The sequence below is a fragment of the Scyliorhinus canicula genome, chromosome 2 (genome assembly GCF_902713615.1).
Source record: "Scyliorhinus canicula chromosome 2, sScyCan1.1, whole genome shotgun sequence".
In the NCBI taxonomy this organism is placed as follows: domain Eukaryota; kingdom Metazoa; phylum Chordata; class Chondrichthyes; order Carcharhiniformes; family Scyliorhinidae; genus Scyliorhinus; species Scyliorhinus canicula.
The window spans coordinates 49651162-49675229 of NC_052147.1; the positions used below are offsets into that span (position 1 = coordinate 49651162).

General features: G+C 45.3%; 1 protein-coding gene across 3 annotated transcripts in view; it reads left to right on the plus strand.

Annotated features, from left to right (window-relative positions):
- The window catches only part of kif26ab (kinesin family member 26Ab), a 267250-nt gene that overhangs the window by 98235 nt on the left and 144947 nt on the right, over positions 1 to 24068 (plus strand). For all 3 annotated transcript variants that reach the window (XM_038777909.1, XM_038777924.1, XM_038777918.1), the window contains exon 3: positions 5190 to 5702. In XM_038777909.1, coding sequence (XP_038633837.1) covers positions 5190 to 5702 — 513 coding nt within the window. The remainder of the gene's footprint in view (positions 1 to 5189; positions 5703 to 24068) is intronic.

Genomic DNA, 24068 nt, shown 5'->3' on the forward strand with positions numbered 1-24068 from the left:
GATATTCAATACTTCTGCTTAAATTTATATAGAACCTTCTTTTGGGAGGTTAAATAGACGATAAAGTCCACGGGAGCATAGATTGCACATGGTCAGTGCAATTAATTGATTGAATAACCTTGTCTCATTCAATGCTATTTTTTACTTTTCAGATCTGTTCTGTGAGATCTCTTGAATCATGGCATTTGTGTGGTAACAAATAGCCACAGCACCAAACTTCTTTATTATTTTCTGTTTATTAGTTTATGCTTCTGTTTGGCAATTATAGACCAATGTTGCTGTCAGCAGCCCACAGGACTGGAATTTCCCTGCCTACTAATGTTGAATGGGTGAAATTAGTTTTAGTCAAGTTGGATGAAATAATACATTCTTACTGGATATATGTCCGTTACTACTATAACGTGTTGCTTAGTGGTGCTCCCCGTGAGTTAGATTTTACTGTAGTTTCCAGTCTTTCTTGCCTTGCCACATCTTGATTCTCTAAGAGCCTTTAATCATGGAATCACAAGGCCAAAGGCAAGATGACACACTATGGTTAATAGCTGCTCATTTCTACCCTTTCTAAATAGGTTGGTGTAAATTTTATTGAAGATGTATGCAGATGTTTTTGCATGACTGGAGTTGCGGTGAGATAATGCAATTTTATAGGCTTGTAGAGCAAAGTAAATAGGTCCTCCAGCAAGAATGTTGCTGTGACTTTTAGTTAGCAGGAATCTACTAACAGCTGTCTGCATTTCCTGCTTCACACACACCCGTCTTTAAGGCAGTTGCTAATATCCCTCAAAGTAGAAAATGCAAAGTGAGTTTACTTCACAGCAGGTAGGCAATGGGAAAAGCCTTGTGAAATGTAGAAATGAATTGAGCAAAATACTTCTCAACTTCTCATCAAAATATGCTAGACTGCATTTCACGTGGGCTTGTTACTCTGATACAAAAGAGAACAATAAGGTAACGACCGCACAACGAGGATTTACATAGTTCCTCTAACGTGGAAAAATGGCCCAGAGTGCACAAAGGGGTGTCATCAAGAAAGTGGATGGCAAAGCTCAGAAGGAGGTGTAAGGAAGGATGTCCAAAAGGGGGAAGGGTGATAGCAATAGTGGCAGCTGAATGGATGGTCATCACCTTAGTGACAAAGACATTCATGAGCTCCTCACACTGGTTCGGGGAGAAGGATTTAAGCAGGTGATTTGCAGTGGCGAAAAGGAGCTGGGTTATCCTGCTTTCCTGGATAATTCCTGGAGCAGAGGGCATTTGTGGCGGAGAGTGAGCCACTTGGAGCTGATGGATACTAAGATAGGTGGAACTGGTAAGAGCAAAGTGATTGTGGTGACCGGAGTGCTAACGGATAGAAAGTTGTGACTTTGTGTTTGCAATTATACATGACTTGTGATGAGAAGTGTCCAGGCGCAGATAAAAGGAGGACTGTGTTGGTGGTGAGGGCTATGAGAAATTGGCCAAGCCAATGACCGAGAGCATAGCAGTAGAGAGGCCACAAGAGATGGCGAAGTTCAGGGAATGATGATCAACTTATAAAATGTATTTAGAGAATTTACAAAGATATCTTGTCTAACGGGCTATACAAGTGAACTTAGAAAGTGAATCCTGCAGATTTGAAAAGGCAAGTTGCTTCATGCAAATTTAATGAAAATTAAAGCACTTAAGTTAACTTAAATACATGCGGAAAGTTTTATGCACAAGGAGAATGTGGAAAAACATGTTTTATAGCTAACAATTTGATAATTGTCTTTGATAAATGTGATCAATGTATTAATCTGCTCTAATTAAATAGCTGTGAAAAACTGGCCCTGAATTGTTTGTGCTGAACTTTCATGACAGAGGTTTCTTTACTTGATACCAGAATAACTACAAGTTTCTTTATTATGTGAATTTCTGGTCACAATTGAAACCAAATGATTTACAATGTGCTAAAGATACAGGGCAAAATTCTCCGCAACGGCTGACGCCGGAGTGAAACCCGGAGTGTTTCACTCCGGCATCGGAGGCCGCTCCTCGCATCCCTATTCTCCCCCCCCCCGGGGGGCTAGGAGCGGCGTTGCGGGAAACTTGGCTGCCGGGCCTTGACGCTTGCGTCAAAGCGGCGCGCCGAGAATGACGCGGCCGGCGGCACCTAAGTGACGTCAGCCGCGCATGCGCAGGTCGGCTGGCTCCAACTCGCGCATGCGCGGTTTCCGTCTTCCCCTCCGCTGCCCCGCAAGACGTGGCGGCTTGATCTTGCGAGCCGGCGGAGGGGAAAGAGTGCGTTGTTTACAGACGCCGGCCCGACAATCGGTGGGCACCGATCACGGGGCAGTCCCCTCCTGAGCACGCCCGTGGTGCTCGACCCCTCTCCGCCCCCCACAGGCCCCACACTTACCTGTCGCACGCTGTTCACGCCGGCAGCGACCAGGTGTGGTTGCCGCTGGCGTGAACCCGTCGGGATCGTCAGGCCGCTTGGCCCATCCGGGCCGGAGAATCGCCGATCGCGGGAAAAACGGCGAGCGGCGATTCTCCGAGCTTTTGGGGGTCGTGGGAGAATCGCGGGGGGTGCCAGAGCGGCCCTCCCGCGATTCTTCCACCCGGCGTGGGGAGCGGAGAATCGCGCCCACAGTTTTAATCATACAGTAAATGCATTGATTTTGTACTTTAAACAGAGTATGGATTGGAGGGTTGAGACTGCAGAGTTATGGGGCTATATCCTTCGCATTTTGTATTGGGAATTTTACTCTTATATTGCAATTTTAAAATCATTTTTGAACAGCAATTTATATTTATATAAAGCCTTTACCGAAATGAAGCATTAAGTTTTGATTGGGAAATTAAGCTTTGCTTCGCTGATATCCTGCCCGTATGGAATCAGCAGCTGATGCTGGGTGTGGTTGTACAGATAATGAACATTCGGGTGGCCATTCCTCATGCCAGAGTTGAGATAGGGGGCTTGATTTCCAATCTGTGGCTGGGAACCTGAAGCGTAGGTTCCCGTCTCGCGCCATATTAGCATCGCTCAGACAAAGCGATCTTTAAATATAAATGCCTTAATTGGAAGTCTGGAAGCAGGAGCTGCCTGCAGAGTGTGAATGGCAAAGGAGAGGACCTGCCGCTACCTTGCAGAAGAGAGCACCTCAAATGGCCAACAGCATAAATGGTACAAAAATGGCCAGTCTGTCAAATGTGAGGTAAAGTGCATGATCCAAAGCAAGGCCTCCAGGTGTTAAGATTTTTCACCCTGTTAAAATAATCTTAACACCTCCCCACATTGAGCCTGACAGCTATACACCAACGTACACCAGACCTTTTAGGTTCCGCAATCCACAAATTGAAAATTGCCATCTCACCCTCCCTGGCCAGTTAACATGGCTCCTCAAAGGGCTTCACAGACCATTGGTTGGAGTCTTATCATAGAATTTACAGTGCAGAAGGAGGCCATTCGGCCCATCGAGTCTGCACCAGCTCTTGGAAAGAGCACGCTACCCAAGGTCAACACCTCCCCCTATCCCAATAACCCAGTAACCCCACCCAACACTACGGGCAATTTTGGACACTAAGGGAAATTTAGCATGGCCAATCCACCTAACCTGCACATCTTTGGACTGTGGGAGGAAACCGGAGCACCCTGAGGAAACCCACGCACACACGAGGAGGATGTGCAGCCTCCGCACAGACAGTGACCTAAGCCGGAATCGAACCTGGGACCCTGGACCTGTGAAGCCATTGTGCTATCCACAGTGCTACCGTGCTGCCCTGAGGGGCTTCATGACGTCCTCCCTCCCTTCCTCGTTTTGAAAATCGGAACTCGGCGTGGGGGGGGGGGGGGGGGGGGGGGGGGGGTGGTCATCAAGGGTCATCATCGAGCCTCAGCTCTCTTTCTGATTCAGATCAGCCAGCTCTGCTGAGATCAGGAATTGAACCTAGAGGTCTATTAACAAGTCAGGAGGTCCTTGGAGTGGTAATTGTACCTGAGTACATGTTACTCTCACATAATGCGTCTCCAACTGCTTACATAATATTAGTCATTTTACTGGACGTTACAGTATATGTGGAACTGAAGTGAATACTCTGGAGACATTGTGACCTTTGCGAAGGAAAGGTTTGCTCATGGTTATGGTAGTCAGACATCTATTGTCGTGGATTATTACACCTTACTGCAGCCCCTCATGCTGTGTGCATGGTATGAAATATTCTCAGCTGTATCGGTGATTCCCCCTGTGGCCCATAATTGTTCTGGGACATACTAAGCGAGCCATAGTTTGGTCAGCTTCCATATGAAGTATTAGTTTCAGTTGCAGCTTTGTACTGTGCAGGACTTAATCTCCTTCTAAACCATGCACCAGGATACACAGGGGGCTAACTCATGAGTGTTTTTTGCGCTGATAGCTGCAATATCTGTGCGCTGTGGAGTAGTAATGACAGCGCAGGGCTTTGGGACCCTGAAAGCTTGAACATCCATGAGAGAAGTTTAAAGGGATTTGTCTTGCTAAAAGAGAAAAACATAAATTGCCGAACAGTAAGGAAGAGGCATTTGCCTGTGAATGATATCCTTAGTGGGAACATTTTCACACTTCAGAAGGTAGCTGCGAACTAAAGAACTGTGACTGATGGGTTGCAGATTCACAGGCTTTGCCACAATAGTCTAGGTCAGAGCCATTTAAAATTTGGTCACTCTGCCCTGGCACATCAGGAAGCCCAAATGCATTCTTAAAACAAATTATTTGTTAATAGATTTGGTTGATTATTCATTGCGAAGGGCAAGGGCTATACTAGAGCAATTTATCAGTACACATTAAGTTGTTCAGGATGCTGCAAAGCTTATTTTTCCTCTGATGAGATTTTGCAACAAAGGAGCCCCTTTGCAACATATTAATGTTTCAGTAATACAGCTCAATAAACCAGACCATCTCCTGAGCATTAAAAATATAGGCACATTCAGCTCTTTGATGTTTCGTTAATTATGAGTGTGTGTAGATGTGTAGTTATCAGGTGCAGCACCAACCTCCCAGTTTGGTTTTGATCATTGTTTTCAGGATTTTTTGTTTACATCTGGACCCGCTTACAATTTATGAATCAATTTTATTTTGCAAACTGTTTTGAAAAGACTTATAACTAGTAGGGGGGGCGGGGTGACTGCTGAGCTAATAAAGAACGTTTTGCAATTAGTCCAAGTTGGCTCATGATTTTTCTCCTCTTTTCAGGATCCAGGATTTTCAGCTTTTATTTTTGACAAGCTTCAAGTGCCTGATTCTTCGAAACAAGGTCGAAGTGAGGGCGAGAGCCGGTGTGAGATTTGCGCGACGCACCTAAATCAGCTGCGAAAGGAAGCCATTCAAATGGTCCATTCACTTGATCAATCTAGTCAGGAGATATCCGAGCCGCCACACAGTTCCATTGCAGTGAGCGGCATTTCATCACGAATTGCTTCCCAAAATATGGTCGCCCTTTCATCACAAAGAGACTGGCCCTTAGTCACAGGGCAAACAAGCAGACAGCCTGGAAAATCTGGAAATGCAATCTCTGGGACAGAGAGAAGGAAGGGTCTTGGCTGGCCTCAGGGTGCAGGTAGCCTTTCGAAGTCCAGCGTTCAAGTGACTGTTGGTCCCAGTGGTCTTAGCAATGCTCTGAACTCAGTCACCATTCAGGCACAGCAGTACCTTGAGGGCATGTGGAGTATCTCTCGAGTCAACAACTTTCTTCCGCACGCCTATTTGGTGAGTATTTTGTTGTTCTATTGTAAAGAAGATCTAAAACTCAAAATCTAAAACTTGTCCATCTCAGCGGTTAATATTTTCTCAACAATGGAGAAAAACGAAAAACACTTACTTGCTACTTTTGAATTTGCTGGAGTGGACAGGTTACAAAATCAAAAAGGCAGAGTGCATACCACAACCACCTTTGTTTGCTTCTTTGACATCCAGGACCGATGGAGCCACTGTTTTCCCCAATTAACTGTTGGGATGACTAACGTTGCTGTCTTTGGCTCCCGACCATCAAGTCCTCCCTTCTCTCTGGCCACCGGGTTGAACCAAACTGTGGGCAGCACGGTAGCACAAGTGGCTAGCATTGTGGCTTCACAGCGCCAGGTTCAATTCCCCGCTGGGTCACTGTCTGTGCGGAGTCCGCACGTTCTCCCCGTGTCTGCGTGGGTTCCCTCCGGGTGCTCTGGCTTCCTCCCACAGTCCAAAGACGTGCAGGTTAGGTGGATTGGCCATGATAAACTGCCCTTAGTGGCCAAAAGGTTAGAAGGGGTTATTGGGTTACGGGGATAGGGTGGAAGTGAGGGCTTGAGTGGATCGGTGCAGAATCGATGGGCCGAATGGCCTCCTTCTGCACTGTATGTTCTATGTTCTAACCTTGATGTTCTATTCGACTGAACTGAGCTTCCATCCCCATAACCTCTCCATCACAAAGACAAATTCCACCTCCATCTCATCACGTGTTTCCATGTCTCCGCACCTGCTTCAGTCCATCTGCTGTTGAAGCTCTCATCCATACTTTCCTCATCCCTGCTTTTTTTACCTTCAGACCTGACTATGTTAGTGCTCTCCTGGCCAACCATCCATTTTGCACTTTTCACAAACTTGGCCTCGTGCAAAACTCTTAATGTCGATTGCCAGCCTATTCACTCATCATCCCTGTGCCCTTTGACCTACATTAGCTCCTGGTCTAGCAATACCTCAAAATTAAAATTCTCATCCATATGTTTAAATCTCCTGATGGCCTTTGTCCCTCCCTATCTCCATAAACCCCTGCTGCTCTCTGAGAGCTCTGCCTTCCTCCACCTCTGGGCTTTTACGCATTTGCTACTTCCTTTGTTCCATAATTAGTGGCCATACCCTTAACCATTTGAGCCCCTCGCTCTGAAATTATCTTCATAAACCTTTCACCTCTCTACCTCTTTCCTCCTTTAAAGACCCAGCACTAAACCAACCTTTTTGGTCATCCTTTCTAATATCTTTTTCTTTGGCTCACTGTAGGTTTTTAGCTGATTACATTCCTGTGAAGCTCCTTAGCATGTTTCCTTACTTAAAAATGTTGGTTGAGGCTTACTTCGATTTTGACAGATCAATGATAACTCATCCCAATGCAATAGAAAGAAAAATGTGTTGAAGAACCTGCCACAAAACCAGCATTGAAATTTGTTTTATCACAATTAGAGACAGCCTCCACTCAATTCTCTCCCTTTGTACCTGCTTTCCTGACGATGGGAGTTAATTCTGGGGTATGATTTTTGGCATCCGTTTTGGCATCTATTCATGCAGGAACTGGGCAATGATTCTCAGCAGGTTATCTAATTGTAAAGACAAAATTGTTAAACTTCCCTCCACAAACATGGGCCGGGATTCTCCGACCCCACACCGGGTCGGTGAATCGCCGGGCCGGCTTGCCAATTCTCCGGTGCTGATTTTCGGGCCCTCACGGGATCACCGCCGCGCCGATCGGGGGCATTGAGAGCGGCGCCACCCCCCCCCCCCGGCGATTCTCCGGGCCTCGACGGGGCCGAGTGCCCGCCGGGTTCGGCTGAGTCTCGCCGGCGTGGGTTACATATGGTCCCACCCAGCGGGACCTCAGAGTTCTGTCTGCGGGGGCTGTCCTGGTGGGGGGGCGGGGGCATCTGAACCCGGGCGAGGGGCCTCCGCGGTGGCCTGGCCCATGATCGGGGCCTACCGATCAGCGGGCAGGCTAGTTCCGTGGGGGCCTATGTTCCTCCGCGCCAGGCCCCTGTAGGGCTCTGCCATATCTCCCGGGGGCCACGCTGAGATGAGAACCTACGCGCATCCGTGAACTCGCACCGGCTGTGGCGCACATGTGCGGACTCGCGCCGGCCATGGTGCACCGGCTTTTAGGCGCCAGAGCTGTGGAGACCACTCTGGCACTGTTCTAGCTCCCTCGGAAGGAGTGGAGAATTGCCAGTTGAGACCTGTTGCTGCCGGAGTGGCTCGCGCCACTTTTCACACCAGCGTCAGAACTTGGCCGCAGGATTGGAGATTCCCGGCAATGAGCTTTCCAGCAGGCGTTACTTGATGGTGATTAAAAGTATGAACTCTGGTTATTATATTATCCTAGTCCAGAGGTACTGACAATCCTAGTCCAGAGGTACTGAGAGGTACTCGGGGCAGCAGGGTAGCATGGTGGTTAGCATAAATGCTTCACAGCTCCAGGGTCCCAGGTTCGATTCCCGGCTGGGTCACTGTCTGTGTGGAGTCTGCACGTCCTCCCCCTGTGTGCGTGGGTTTCCTCCGGGTGCTCCGGTTTCCTCCCACAGTCCAAAGATGTGCGGGTTAGGTGGATTGGCCATGCTAAATTGCCCGTAGTGTCCTAATAAAAAGTAAGGTTAAGGGGGGGGGGGGGGGGGGGTTGTTGGGTTACGGGTATAGGGTGGATACGTGGGTTTGAGTAGGGTGATCATGGCTCGGCACAACATTGAGGGCCGAAGGGCCTGTTCTGTGCTGTACTGTTCTATGTTCTATGATTATAAAGTGCTCCTGACAATCTGATGGCAACCAGTTAAGTCTGCACGGTGATAATTGAAAATGAGTCAGCCTTCGTTGATATACTCTCAGACAATTTTCCACAGGTCCTAAAGAGAAGCTTGTTTTCAATATTAACCTCAGATAATTTAGGGGTTCGATGGAATTGAGAAATCATAGGCACCGTTTAGGTAACTCAGTAAGGCTCCAAGGCTGTACTGGGGAACTTTAGAACATGTGCTCTGGCCTATTGTATCATTTCCACCCCACTTTCTGTTCATAAACTTTTCTACCACCAATTGCTGCAGCTGCCGCAGCCAGGATGTACTCGTCTTTAAAAGGCTTTGTGCTGGCTAAAAATGGCGCCAGCGTTGTATAAACTTGGATCTTTTGGTGAGGTGTGCAGCCACTATGCAGCATGTTTAACGCTGGATGGCACGCTGACGGTTATTTCAATTGCACAGTGATTGCGTGCTCCCTGCATCACATCGAATGGGCGCAGCTTAGCGATCATTATCGAGACTGAGTTCCCGCCCCCCCCTCTGCATTTTAGGTGCTTGCGTTTGATTCATCCAGGAGTGCAACTCAGTTTGTAAAATGCAGTATAACCATGACACAGCAGAAAATACTTACACGAGATGATGGAACATCTTAATCTGTGAACAATAGGAAGTATACCAGATCACTAGATGATGTTGGCAAATGGATAAGCCAGATAGCATGTGTAGGGCACTTTTGCAATTGTAGTGCCATTAGTCGGCTGTGTTGTATCATTAATGCAATAAAGATATTTTGGATTCCCACAGCTCCTACCATCTGCTATCAAGGGGAAGCTGCATGTGTAATTTTTTTAATCCTTCAATTTTTTTTTCTTGCATGTAAATTTTGATGAAGGTTTTCTTGAATATTGCAGAGCAATGCGTCCCATATATAATATAAGTGCTGGCACCAGCTAGCACGTAGCCTTTTAAAGGCAACATGCATTCTGGCTGCAGCAAGTGTTGGCACCGCTTGAAGAAGAATTTATGAACGGCAGGAGGAGTGGGAATGGCAGAACCAGCCTCAATTTTAAAATCCTCATCCCTGTGTTCAAATCCCTTTGTGGTTTTGCTCTTCCTTATGTCTCCAGCCCAACAACCCTCCGATAACCCCGCCTTCCTCCACCTCGGGCCACCTTTCTTCTTCCCCACTTCCTTCACCCACCTTTGGCTTCTGTGCCTTCTGCAGGGTGGGCTCTAATCTCGGAAATTTTTCCTCTAAAACGCTCTTGCCTCTCCACCCTCTCTCGCCTCCTTTAACCTTCCATAAGAAACCCTCTTTGGCCAAGCCATTCATCACCTGTCCCAATGCCTCCTTCTGTGTGTCCGAATCAACTTTTGGCTGATTTCTTTCTTGTGAAGCACCTTGGGACATTTCATCACATTAAAAATGTTTTTTTTTTCAATATAATTTTTATTGGAATTTTTTACAGAAAATATAAAACGTAACGACAAACAATGAAATGCAACAAAATAACCCATAATAACTGTATCACCCCCAGACCGTATCGACGCATGTATCCCATCCCCCACCCCCCCAACCCCAATGAACAACAGAAGAACTTAAAAATAAATTTAAATTAAATAAACAAACATAGTCATCATCCGCCCCCCCCCCCTCTTTTCCCTCCCCCTTCCCCCCCTCCCCCCCCCACCCCCCCGGGTTGCTGCTGCTACTGTCCCTGTACCCTATTGTTGAGCCAGAAAGTCGAGAAAAGGTTGCCACCGCCTAAAGAACCCTTGTACCGACCCTCTCAGGGCGAATTTGATCTTCTCTAGCTTAATGAAACCCGCCATGTCATTGATCCAGGTCTCCACGCTTGGGGGCCTCACATCCTTCCATTGTAGCAAGATCCTTCGCCGGGCTACTAGGGAAGCAAAGGCCAGCACACCGGCCTCTTTCGCCTCCTGCACTCCCGGCTCCACCCCAACCCCAAAAATCGCGAGTCCCCACACATTAAAAATGTTATATACACGCAAGCTATTATTGTCACACATTTCTATTTATTAGTGCTCCTTCAGATAATCTCAATAACAGCACAGGCCCTTTAACATCATGTTCGATCTGGGTAATCTCTGAGCTAATCAAAGAGTTCTATAAGCCAATGGCTGGATTTTCAGTTGATTGTGGGTATGAGCATGGGTTTGGGCGTGCATTGGAAAGGGGTCAATGAATCTTTAAAAAAAAAAAATTTAGAGTACCCAATTCATTTTTTTCCAATAAAAAGGGCAATTTAGTGTGGCCAATCCACCTACTAATGGGTCAGCATGGTAGCACAAGTGGATAGCACTGTGGCTTCACAGCGCCAGGGTCCCAGGTTCAGTTCCCCGCTGGGTCACTGTCTGTGCGGAGTCGGCACTTTTTCCCCATGTCTGCATGGGTTTCCGCCGGGTGCTCCGGTTTCCTCCCACAGTCCAAAGACGTGCAGATTAGGTGGATGGCCATGATAAATTGCCCTGAGTGAGCAAAAAGGTTAGGAGGGGTTATTGGGTTACGGGGATAAGGTGGAAATGAGGGCTTAAGTGGGTCGGTGCAGACTCGATGAGCTGAATGGCCTCCTTCCGCACTGTATGTTCTATGTTCTACCCTGCACATCTGAGGGTAAAACCGACGCAAACAGAGGGAGAATGTGTAAACTCCACACAAACAGTGACCCAGAGCTGGGATTGGACCTGGGACCTCGGTGCAGTGAAGTAGCAATGCTAACTACTGCAGCCACCGTGCTGCCCTTGGGGGTCAATGGATCTTGATGTCTCCAGAATGTGATATAATTTTCAAAGGAGGAGGCAGTCAGTAACCCACAGTGTCGCCAATTAACCCTTGTTGAGCTCCTTGATCAACTCACTAACACGCCACAGAGGAGCAGTTTTACATTTGCATTAATGAGGCATGGGGAACAGGCAGTTTCTGGGACGCCATCAAGGTGCAGCTGTCGGCGAACCATGAGGCCTATGGATGGCTTGGTCAACATATTTAAGAAACAAAGAGAATTGCTCAGCTGCTCAACCAGTGGCATAAATTTGCCGTTGCCGGTGCTGAGAGACTTATATTTGTGAACAGTGACTGGTGGGACTTCTGAGAGGGATGTGAAACTGTCGACGCCACCTGGGCAGCGGAGGTTGGCAAAGGATACCCTCCTGGATGAATGACCGACTGCTGACGAAGTTGGGACTTTGACACTGGACAAAGTAGGGAGGAGGAGCTTCAGCAGATAATATCATAGAACACCTACAGTGCAGAAGGAGGCCATTTGGCCCATCGGTTGTGCACCGACCCTCTGGAAGAGCACCCAACTCAGGTCCAGTTCCCCACTCTATCCCTGTACTCCCACCTAACCTTTGGACACTAAGGGACAATTTAGCACAGCCAATCCGCCTAACCTGCACATCTTTGGCTGTGGGAGGAAACCGGAGCACCCGGAAGAAACCCACGCACACACAGGGAGGACGTGCTGATTCCACACATAAAGTCACCCAAGGTCAGAATTGAGCCCGTGTCCCTGACACTGTGGCAGCAGTGGTAACCACCAATACCCCACCACCTTCTCCTTCCCTCCTGTCCTTCTGAAGATCAAATATCCCTGAATATTAAGTTCCATGTTTAGATCTTCTTGTAACCGCGTTTCCGTCATGGCTATGAGATCGGATCCATTTATCTTGATTTGCAGGATCAGTTCATCTACCGTATTCTGAATGCTTCATGCATTAAGATACAAAGCCTTTAGACTTGCCTTTTTGCCATTTTTAATCATCTTAACGTTTCTTTGTACTGTGGCTCTATTTGCCTCTTACCCTTGATCACCTTGCCTACCATTTTTGTATTTTAGTTATTTCTTTCATTACTGTCATCCTGCTTAGGTTCTCATTCCTCTGTCATTCTAGTTTAAATCTTCCCCCCCAACCACTCTAGCAAATACTCACCCAAGGACATCAGTCCTGGTTCTGCCCAGGTGCAACCTGTTCATTTGTACTGGACCCAACTCCCCAGAACCGGTCCCAATGCCCCAGCAATCTGAAACCCATTCCCTCGCACCATCTCTTCAGTCATGTAATATATCCTGCTATTTCTACTCTGACTAGCATGTAACACTGGTAGTAATCCTGAGATCACTACCTTTGAGGTCCTACTTATCAACTTACTTCCTAACTCCCTGTTTTCGACTATTAGGACCTCATCCCTTTTTTAGCTATGTAATTGGTACCAATGTGTAACATAACCAACCTCCCATTCCAGAAGGTCTAAGGAGACTTGGTGAGTTACTGCAGTGAATCTTGTAGATGACCCACACTACTGGCACTGTGTGTTGGTGGTAGACAGAGGGAAGGTTTAAGGTGGTGGGTGGGGTGCCACTCAAGTGGGTTTCTTTTTCCTGGATCGTGTCAAGCTCCTTGAGTGTTATCCAGGCAAGTAGAGAGCTTCAGCCGTGATCTTATTGAATGGTGGAGCAGACTCGAGGGGCTGAATGGCCTTCTTCTTCTCCTATTTAATTTAACTGTATATGTGTGGGTGGCTATCTGTTCAGTGATTAAGCTCCTGCCCATGCTGTTGCATAGAGTTGGAGACCTGTCACCCGGGTGACAACGTGGATTTGTAATATGTGTTACCATCACTCTGGGGTGACTGTGGATCAACATATTCAAATTTACCAAATGACCCCTGAATACAGAAAATACTGACAAGAGTTCACTTTTTGCCGCTTTTATTTGAACACAAATCAGAACCAATGCAAGTTATCATGAAAAAAATAAAAAGATAAATTACACTTGAAATCATCCATACAACAAAGATATGTCTTTGTTAAGGACATGGCTGATAGTAAACGCTGAGTTATTCTAAATCCCAGAAGGGAAAATTGAAACAACTGCCCTCAACTGTATTTTGCAATTTGTATAATGTGAGTCATAAAGTCATAGAGTCATAGATGTTTACAGCATGGAAATTGGCCCTTCGGCCCTGCTTGTCCATGCCGCCCAGTTTCTATCACTAAGCTAGTCCCACTTGCCCGCATTTGGCCCATATCCCCCTATATCCACCCTGCCCATGCAACTGTCTAACTGTTTTTTAAAGGAAACAATTGTACCCCCCTCTACCACTTCCTCTGGCAGCTCGTTCCAGGTGCTCACCACCCTCTGTGTGAAAGAATTTCCCCTCTGGTCTCTTTTGTATCTCTCCCCTCTCACCTTAAACCTATGCCTTTGACTCCTTTGTCCATGGGAAAAGTTGTTGATTATCTACCTTATCTATGCCTCTCATTATTTTATAGACCTCTATAAGTTCACCCCTAAGCCTCCTACGCTCCAGGGAAAGAAGTCCCAGCCTATCCAGCCTCTCCTTATAACTCAGACCATCAAGTCTTGGCAGCATCCTCATAAATCTCTTCTGCACTCTTTCTAGTTTAACAATATCCTTCTTATAACAGGATGACCAGAACTGGACACAGTATTCCATGTGTGGTCTTACCAATGTCTTGTACAAATTCAACAAGATGTCCCAAATCCTGTATTCAATATTCTGACCAATAAAACCTAGCATGCTGAATGCCTTCTTCACCACCCTGTCCACCTGCACTCCACCTTCAAGGAGCTATGAACCTGTACCCCCAGATCTCTTTGTTCTGTAACTCTCCCCAACTCCCTACCACTAACTGAGTAGGTACTGCCCTGATCTACCAAAATGCATCACCTCACATTTATCTAAATTAAACTCCATCTGCCATTCATCGGTCCACTGGTCCAATTGGTCAAGATCCTGTTGCAATCTTATATAATCTTCTTCACCATCCACTATGCCATCAATCTTGGTGTCATCTGCAAACTTACTAACCATGCCTCCTACATTCTTATTAAAATCATTAATACGTATAACAAATATATAACGTATAACACTGACCCCTGAGGCACACTACTGGCCACAGGCCTCCAATTTGAAAAACAACCCTCCATAACCACCCATTGGCTTCGATCGCCAAGCCAATTTTGTATCCAATTGGCTACCTTACCCTGGATTCCGTGAGATTTAACCGATTGTAACAACCTACCATGCGGTACCTTGCCAAACGTCTTGCTAAAGTCCATGTAGACAACGTCGACCGCACTGCCTTCATCTACCTACTTGGTTACCCCTTCAAAAATCTCAATCAAATTCGTGAGACATGACTTTCCCCTTACAAAGCCATGCTGACTATCCCTAATTAGCCCTTGCCTGTCTAAATGCCTGCAGATCCTGTCCCTCAGAATACTTTCTAACAATTTACCCACTACAGAAGTACGGCTAACCAGTTTGCAGTTCCCAGGCTCATCCCTACAGCCCTTCTTAAACAAGGGCACAACATTTGCTACCCTCCAATCTTCAGGCACCTCTCCTGTGGCTGTCGAAGATTCAAATATCTCAGCTAGGAGACTGGCAATTTCCTCCCTAGCCTCCCACAATGTCCTGGGATACATTTCATCAGGTCCCGTGGATTCACCTATCTTGATGAGCTTTAATACTTCCAGCACCTCCTCCTCTGTAATATGTACACTCCTCAAGCCATCACTTTTTATTTCCCCAATTTCCTTAACATTTGTGGCTTTCTCAACAGTAAATACTGACGGGAAATATTCATTTAGGACCTCTCCCATCCCTTCTGGATCTGCACATAGATGACCTTGTTTATCTTTGAGAGGCCCTACCTCTCCCTAGTCACCCTTTTACCCTTTATGTATCTGTAAAAGCTCTTTGGATTTTCTTTCGCCTTATCTGCCAAGCCAATCTATTGTCCCCTTTTTGCCCTCCTTATTTCTCTCTTAACTCTACTCTGACAAGCGCTATACTCTTCAAGAGATCCACTTGATTCTAGCTGCCTATGCATGTCATATGCCTCCTTCTTCCTTTTGACCATGGCCTCAATATCCTGAGTCACCCAGGGTTCCCTCCTTCTATGAGCCTTACCCTTCACTCAAAGAGGAATGTGAGGAAAGGTATGAAACCAAGAGAATGATATTGCAGTTGTTTTGTGATGATTTTAAATACAATTAATGTTTGTTAAGAAATAAAATAAACAATAAAGTAAATAGAAGTGCACTTAAATAAGGCAATGGCTATAAACCATATCACCAATTTTACACAGTTCCAAACAATCTTTACTTAGCTATTTTCAGCCAATTCTCCCTGAATGTCCCACAATACCTTTAAGATTTTTAAAACTGTTTTAAAAATCCAATAACAGTTACCACACCCGGCAGCTATATTATTTGGGGTTGCTTCTGAGTTAGAGCAAACAGTTTGCTTTTCAAGACAGCCTTTCTTCATATACACTGCCTGCTGGGAGTTAAACAGCTATTCCTGCTGTTGGCTGAGGTCTTAGAAACGGATTCCCTGCATAGGTTTAATTGCCTCCTTATATCGGATCTCCCCATTGCTCTTACCTTATCTGCCCTAACTTCTTCCAAATTCTTTGACTTGAGGTTTTAAAGTGTAAACGTAAAACATACTCACTTTATAACCCTCTCTTCACATCTCTTCCTTTGAACCTTTAATGTCTTATTCAAGTCCCTTCAAACTCTGTTCCCCATTGTTATCCACATACCTTAGGTAAACATCTGTTTGCAGTATTGCTAAGCTCATCAGCATATCAAAGACATCAGTTTCATTAACATAGCCAAAGCTGTTTCTGCCTCAAGCAGCTTATATTTTCCCAGATTTAACAAAATATATAACCCACAGGAAATATTCAAATTTCTTGGGTTTCCCTGATATTTTCATGTCATTGCTATTTTCCTGATATCCTATACAACTACATGCATTCTCCTTCACCAAGTATGGCATTACATGGCTACACCGTTCCACTATATGCTGTTTTTCATTCACGCAATAAAGGTCAGGAGCCCTACCCCACAATAACTTTCATCCTCAAGATTCCTGGTACCATTATCATCAGCAGGGCATGTTTCTCTGAACCCTTTCTGCCATGGATCATGATAACCCTGATGGTATAGCTCTCTAAATTTCATTTTCAAACAATGAACCATTAACACCCAGATTCATAGTTTGGCAACTTTTGGTCAAACACCCAACTCTTTAGCATATCTTAGCTATTCTTGCATCTTAACTTTTTATTCCACTTGCTTTTCATTCCTACAAGAGCTCCTCTGCATCTGTGTGCTGACCGCCTTCTTCCCCAGGTCTCCTTTGTGTTGGCCAGCCGCACAGTTTTTGTACGTTAACCTCTGACCTGTTGGTACTGCTTCGAGGGTCAAGGGTCACCAGGTCTCGTGGATTGGTATTTCTTCCGATCCAAACAAATTACAATCAGCCCCTTCACAATGGATGCAAACTCTTAAAAGTCTTTTTCAAACATTTAAAAAAACAATTACAGATTCCACAGACCTCTTAAAGAAGTTATAAATGATCCTTACTGTGTTACTTCTGGATCATCACAGATGTTTACCCATGACATTGCCCTACATCCTGATCATCATAGAATTTACAGTGCAGAAGGAGGCCATTCGGCCCATCGAGTCTACACTGGCTCTTGGAAAGAGCACCTTACTGAAGCTCACGCTTTCCATCTTATCCCTGTAACTCAGTAACCCCACCTAACCTTTTTGGACACTAACGGCAATTTATCATGGCCAATCCACCTAACCTGCACATCTTTGGACTGTGGGAGGAAACCCACGCAGACACGGGGAGAACGTGCACACTCCGCAAGCCAGGAATCGAACCTGGGACCCTGGAGCTGTGAAGCATCTGTGCTCACCACTGTGCTACCGTGCTGCCCATGATATGTTCTATTTATACAGCGTGTAACTAGCTGTAGGTTTATTCTGTGTTCAGGATTTTAAAAAAATTGAAGAACATTTAAAAAGATCGAGAGACCTGTGAAGCTCATGAATAAAGAAAACAAAGAACCTGCCTTTTCTGTGGATACATCACAGAGATGCCATTATGCAGTCCATTCAAGTTTGTGGCAATGGGATTATCTGTGATGAATTTGAATATATCTTGTCGCAGAGATAGCTGATTCATATTTGTTGGATTTAGTCTGTTACTTATGATGTGGTCACGTTGTTTAAATTCGACTATGCTTGCTTGTCCCAGCAGCAGTGAGAAACATACACTTTGCGATTGTTGAAAGTAGTCTCAGGAGAAGGTGGTCTCCCACACATGTTATTATACTGTTCCTGAGGCCAAACCTGCTGTGTAACCTTTGAGTATAAACACCGCACAAGTATAATACAAGACATCTGAGGTCGAAAAGTCGAGCTTTCAAATATTTTATGCAGCATTGGGGCCTGCTTTCTGTTCGATACTACAGTGTAGGCTATTGTCTGGAGAAAATTACTGAGACACTTGGTTTGTTCTTTCTGTGAATTCTTCACAAATTCAATTTAATGTAAATTGAACCTGCATTTGCGTAATGGGATTTGTGCTTTAAAGTATTTACCAGTAGTAGAAATCATTACTTAAAATTATCGTTGAAACTTTAAATTCATCTGGGTTGCTTCAGTATTGTATTTGTCGAATATAATTTTTTAAAATTTGTTTTGAATCGACTTGAATCCACTGCTGTACCAATAATTAATATTTAATTGAGATTTGGTTCTGTGAGTCAATCTGAGAGCATCGGTTATATAAAGAGAATATGATTCCTGGCTGAGGTAATGTAAGATGAGTCCCGACATGATGTAAGTGTTAGCCAATGAAAACTGGTGAAAGTGGTCAGCGGGGTGGCTGGCAGAGAGTCATGGAATCAAGCTGCCAGATTTACAAGAGCTTTCTAATCAGGTTTCAATTAGAATATTCACGTATCACCGTCTAACAGTGAAACTATTAACGGAACAGTTTTACGAAGTAAAAGCATGAACTGGCCATAGGTAAAATGAGATATCAAGTGAACTAGGGGAATTTGTATCGTCCAGAATTTATTGGAAAGTTTTGTTGTAAGTACTGCCTGCTGTGATAGTGGAGTCGGACACTTTAGGAACTTTCAAGCGGTTATTGGATAGGCACACGGAGCACACCAGAATGACAGGGAGCTGGATAGCTTGATCTTGGTTTTGGACAATGCTCGGTACAACATCGAGGGCCAAAGGTTCAATGTTGTACTGTTCTATGTTCTATGTACCACTTGAACGCAGCTTTCCAACAATATTTAACCAAGGAAATCTGTGCATTACTCAGCTAAGTTGGTTTTACACGGAAGGACGAATACACATGAATTTCCTTCATTGTTTGAGGTACTTCCAGGATATGTGCGGCGATCGTGCCTGCTGGTCATTTACTTCATACTGCTCTCATGTAAAAAAGTAACTCAAATGATTTTTTTGGGGCTGGAATTTAGGCCCTCCCACGCCCCTGCCTGGCGTGGCTTTCGGCTGGAGAGCATGTGAAATATGTATGAAGTAGCTCACTGACTTCCCACACACCCGAAGCCACCTCATAATATGGAGGGTGGGTAAGGTGTGGAATAGCCCACTGCCCTTAGTCCAGGCCTTTAAGTTGCCAATTAATGGCCTCATGAGACGACATCTGGAGTACTGTGCGTATTGGTCTCCTTAGTTAAGGAAGGACGTAAATGCATTGTAAGCAGTTCAGAAAGGCTCTACCAGACTAATACCAGGAATGGGTGGGTAGTCCTATGAGGAAAGGTTCAGCTTGCGTCCTATGGAATTTAGAGGAGTAGAAGGTGACTTAATTTAAACCTATAGGATCCTGAGAGGTCTTGACAGGGTGGATATTGAGAGGGTGTTTCCTCTAGTGGGATAATTTAGAATGAGAGCATCACTGTTTAAAAATAAGGGGCCATCTATTTAAGACAGAGGGCACGATTTTCCCATTGCATTGCGCCCGGCGCCGATCCCGTTGTATGGGTGTATTGCGGGAGAGACCTGAAACGGGCTTTGTGCCGGGCACAAAGCCGATCATGAGTTACCTGACTTGCTACACCTGCCACAATCTGGATCACACCCTAACTGGGCGTGATTCAGATAATCATATTTAAATGAACCATTAGGCTCAGCTAAATATATGCGTTCCGTTTGAGTCCTCATGCTCTCGGGAGTCAGCGGCCGATCCGGCAAGGCTTCACGCTGGCACCAATTAGTAATGGCCTCTGGTACCCTGGAACTGCAGACCTGGTACCTAGGCAGTGCCAGGTTGGCAGTAACAGGTTGTCAGGTTGGCACTGCCAAGAGATGGGGCCTGAAGTGAACTATGCCCATGAAAGGGTGGGTGAAGGAAGCTTATGAGGGGCATCATGGAGGATGGGAGGGGGGGTTCTTGAGGGTAGGGGGGGCCCTAAAGGTGGGCAAGCCATCAGTTACCCCTTAGCAAGGTATGCTCACTTGGAGGGATACCGAACTCCTGAAGTTCCTCAATCCCACACCTAGTGAATGGGAGGGATGCGGGGGACCTGGACCCGGGGCTCCTGGCAAATAGCATTATAACGACACCACTGTCTCCTCAGAAATCCATAGAATCCTTACAGTGCAGAAGGAGGCCATTTAGCCCATGGAGTCTGCACCAACCCTCTGAAAGAGCACTCTATCTCAGCCCACTGCCCCACTTTATCCCCATAACTATACGCATTGATCATGACCAATCCACCTAGCCTGCACATCATTGGATACTAAGGGGAAATTGATCATGACCAATCCACTGAACCTGCACATGTCTAGACTGTGGGAGGAAACAGGAGCACCCGGAGGAAACCCACGCAGACATGGGAAGAACGTACAAACACCGCACAGACAGTCACCCAAGGCCCAAATCGAACCTGGGGCAGCAGTGCTCACCACTGTGCCATTATGCCATGCTATCAGATGTTGGATAAGCAGTCTGACAATTTAGAGACAGTGGACGGGTCAAGCAAGGTGGTGGTGAGGTAGAGTTGTGTGTCATCAATGTATATTTGTTTTTGAGTAATGCCGTACCCAGTGAGTGAGATCACTAGCAAAGCAGCACACTAGCTGGGGAGTGGAAATCTATCTCCCAAAAAACGACCATGGAACCTGGGCCAATTAAAATGTAAAGATGAGATCAATAGATTTTTGTTAGGTAATGGTGTCAAGGGATATGGATCAAAGGTGGGTAAGTGGAGTTGAGATACTGATCAGCCATGACATGGTTGAAAGGTGGATCATGATCGAGGACTGAATGCTCTACCCCTGTAGTTCTGTTTTTGTATTGAGTGCTTACTGAATAAGAGACCTAAGTTGAAAGCAGTCGCTGCACATTTTCCGCCAGCCTCTTATAGGTAATTTAGAAAGCATTTACTTGTTCGAATATTACTAAACTTACAATTTTGTTGTGCACAAATTATGTGTTCGCTACAAAGGACGTTTAGCCTTTGTCCAAGGTTTACGGCTGAGGGGAAGGCTGTGAAATGCAGGACCAAGTTCATCCAGGACTTTACAAAGTTATGTACCTATCCTGGGCAAACATCTGAACAAACCCCAAAGAAGGTTGTCACAGACTTGCTAAATTCCTCACTTCTGTAATGTGTACCTTCTGTCAATGCACTGGGATGAGAAAAACATCACGACATTGCAAATTTGAGTCACTTAGTAAACAGTGAAACACTTCCCTTAGTAATTTTGGCCTTCAGTTTAAATGTGTCAATAAGAAATTATGGTTCTGTCAGTAAGCAGTGTTCAGTTGTCCACAGCATTAATTCTGTGACAATATTGTGCGTTTTGATCCAAAAACTTATCATGAGAGGGAGGGTAATGCTAGCAACCTGATATTTATTGCATGAAATACAGGCACATTAAAAGTCACTTGATACAAAGTAATACTTAAATGAAGGGTGGTGGGAAGCATTGATTGTAAAACAATAAACCAATTTGCAGAAATCAGTTGGCTTTGTTTTGATGGGATTGAGAAACACGCTCGCTGACAAATGGCAGGTTTGCATAATTAAAGAAAAAAGTAGAAGACACGCAGGCAAAAGAAACTGGCGGACTTTGTGAGTTTAGAAAATGTTGTCAGCGTACTTTAAAAAGACATTCCCAGTTGATTTTTCTCTCCTTGTTTTGCACTTGAGCAAGAGACTGTGTTTTTTGTCATGAGCAGTTCTTTTCAGAAGTCTTATCTGGAGGGCCTGAGGCATTGTACTCAACGATAAATGGAAAATTCATTGCTCGAAATTGATATATCTTTCGGCAATTTCAGTGACATTAAGCAAAGAAGAAGCCAACGGATGTCGCTATAGTTTTACCTGCACTACATGTTTTTTCTGCTGCCCCTATGCACTCAACACATGATTAGCAGCAGCCACACATTATTGTCCCCGTTCAGTGACACGGCTTCAGACTGATGGTGGGCTAAAGGTTATATGCATATCGTAGAAGACTGGGAATTCCAACAACAGAACTTAAAAACCGTTGACAGCTTTTATTGGTTAGTTTTTTCCCCCCAGGAGGTTGCGTTTCATGATTAACAGCCCACATAAGACACAGTTCCTATTCAACTGCTGCATGTTTCCGTTCGTTGACTTTGACAGAGCGACTGAGACTGGTTGATGTATAGTTTTACTTTACAAATTACTGGCCTGGTGTTGCTATCCATTGACATTCTTATGGAAGGCTCTTGGAAATGAGGATTAACTGCTGTAGTATTTCTGGAAACTTGAATGGGCCAGGGGGATATGATCTGTAAGAGGCCGTGCCAAGAATAGTCACAGTGGTCCAGTAAAGATGAGAGTGTGGTCTGAATTGATAGGCTGGGAAACATTGTTCAGAATGAGGTATAGCCTCAATAATGGTGTGTGTGTGCACCTTTTGACACCTTAACATCATATGGTCAGCATTATATAGCTAACCTCCTTCGATATATTGCATCTATTTCTACATGTTCCTGATTAATCTCCGAGGTCCATAAAATAGATCTAAAGTGTCAAGCTTATCTAAAACTTAATAAGTATTTGATTATTGAGTCAACTGATGAAAGGAAGAATTAAATTTGTATAGAAGAAGCATAAGTATCTGAAACTCTTTCATCCATATTAACACATTGACCATATGAAATTAACCTACAACGGTAACTGTCTTAGTATAGTTCTGGCTATTCAAATTACAAGGAAATAAATGTTGAGTTGCTACTCACTGTGTCCTGAGATTATAACTTGCCATAATGATCATATATATGGACATTTTATAAAACAAAACTGGATATGCTTTTCTAAATCTTGCCAAGTCTTTCATTTTAAAGATGTTTGATTTTGTCCTTTCTTTGCACGTATTTTCTTTAGATGCAAACTCACCCAATTGAGTGGTGCTTAGAGTGTGTAATCTCACTGTTTTGGTAATTGAAACAATTATCAAAATGCCCACTTCTCTTGTTTTAGTGCAGGCTTTTTAAAAAACTGTAAAATAAATTTAGAGTACCCAATTATTTTTTCCAATTAAGGGGCAATTTAGCGTGGCCAATCCACCTAGCCTGCACATCTTTGGGTTGTGGGGGTGAGACCCACGCAGACACGGGTTGAAAGTGCAATCTCCACACGGACAATGACCCGGGGCCGGGATCGAACCCGGGTCCTTGGTGGCATGAGGCAGCAGTGCTAACCACTGCGCCACCGTTCCGCCCAGGCTTTTACATATAGCATTTGGATAAGATTTAATTTCACTGTCCTTCAATAGTCATATCCGGGGCATTACGGATCTGGTTTTTCCAGAAGCCCGAGGAGAATATTCACTTCCCTACTGATGGGAGCTGGGTGACCTCAGACTTCTGGTATAAAGCTGGCCTGCTCAGAACCGGCTGGCACTCACTCGAATGAGTAGCCCTGGTTAGGGCTCTGCTGTACAATGCAATAAACATACTGTTTAACCTGCAACTCTGTGTGGACTCCTTCCTTGTGGCAGTCACAATACTGGTGATGAGGAGAACTACCGGTCCCCAGTTGCCACTGAGGCCTTGCTACTCAGCCATCTCCTGCGACTTCCATTGCAGGCAAGGACTCATGGTCCATTGTGATGCCTCTATTCGGCCAGTTGGACGCATTCAATTCCGGGATCAAAGTATGGGCCTGAAATGCAGAGCGCATGCGCTATTTTCTTGCCAATAATATCACAGAGGACGTGTGTGGCTCAGATTTATGGGGTTATCCGCGACATCATGTATCCAGTGCGCCGGACACCCACACTTTCGACCAGCTGGTGGAATATGGTAGCACAGGGATTAGCACTGTTGCTTCACAGCACCAGGGACCCGGGTTCGATTCCCAACTTGGTCACTGTCTGTGCGGAAACTGACGTTCTCCCCGTGTCTGCGTGGGTTTCCTCCGGGTGCTCCAGATTCCTTCCACAAGTTCCGAAAGATGTGCTTGATAGGTGAATTAGACATTCTGAATTCTCCCTCCGTGAAGCCGAACCGGCGCCGGAGTGTGGCAACTAGGGGATTTTCACAGTAACTTCATTGCAGTGTTAATGTAAGCCTACTTGTGATACTAATAAAGATTATTATCATAGTCAGGCGGCATTTTAACCTCCCTCCCTCAGTGATCATTCAGCGATACCGTCTGAATATGACGGAACACGCCCGGATGAGTCCGTGACAGACATCAGCTCCATTGCTGCCTGG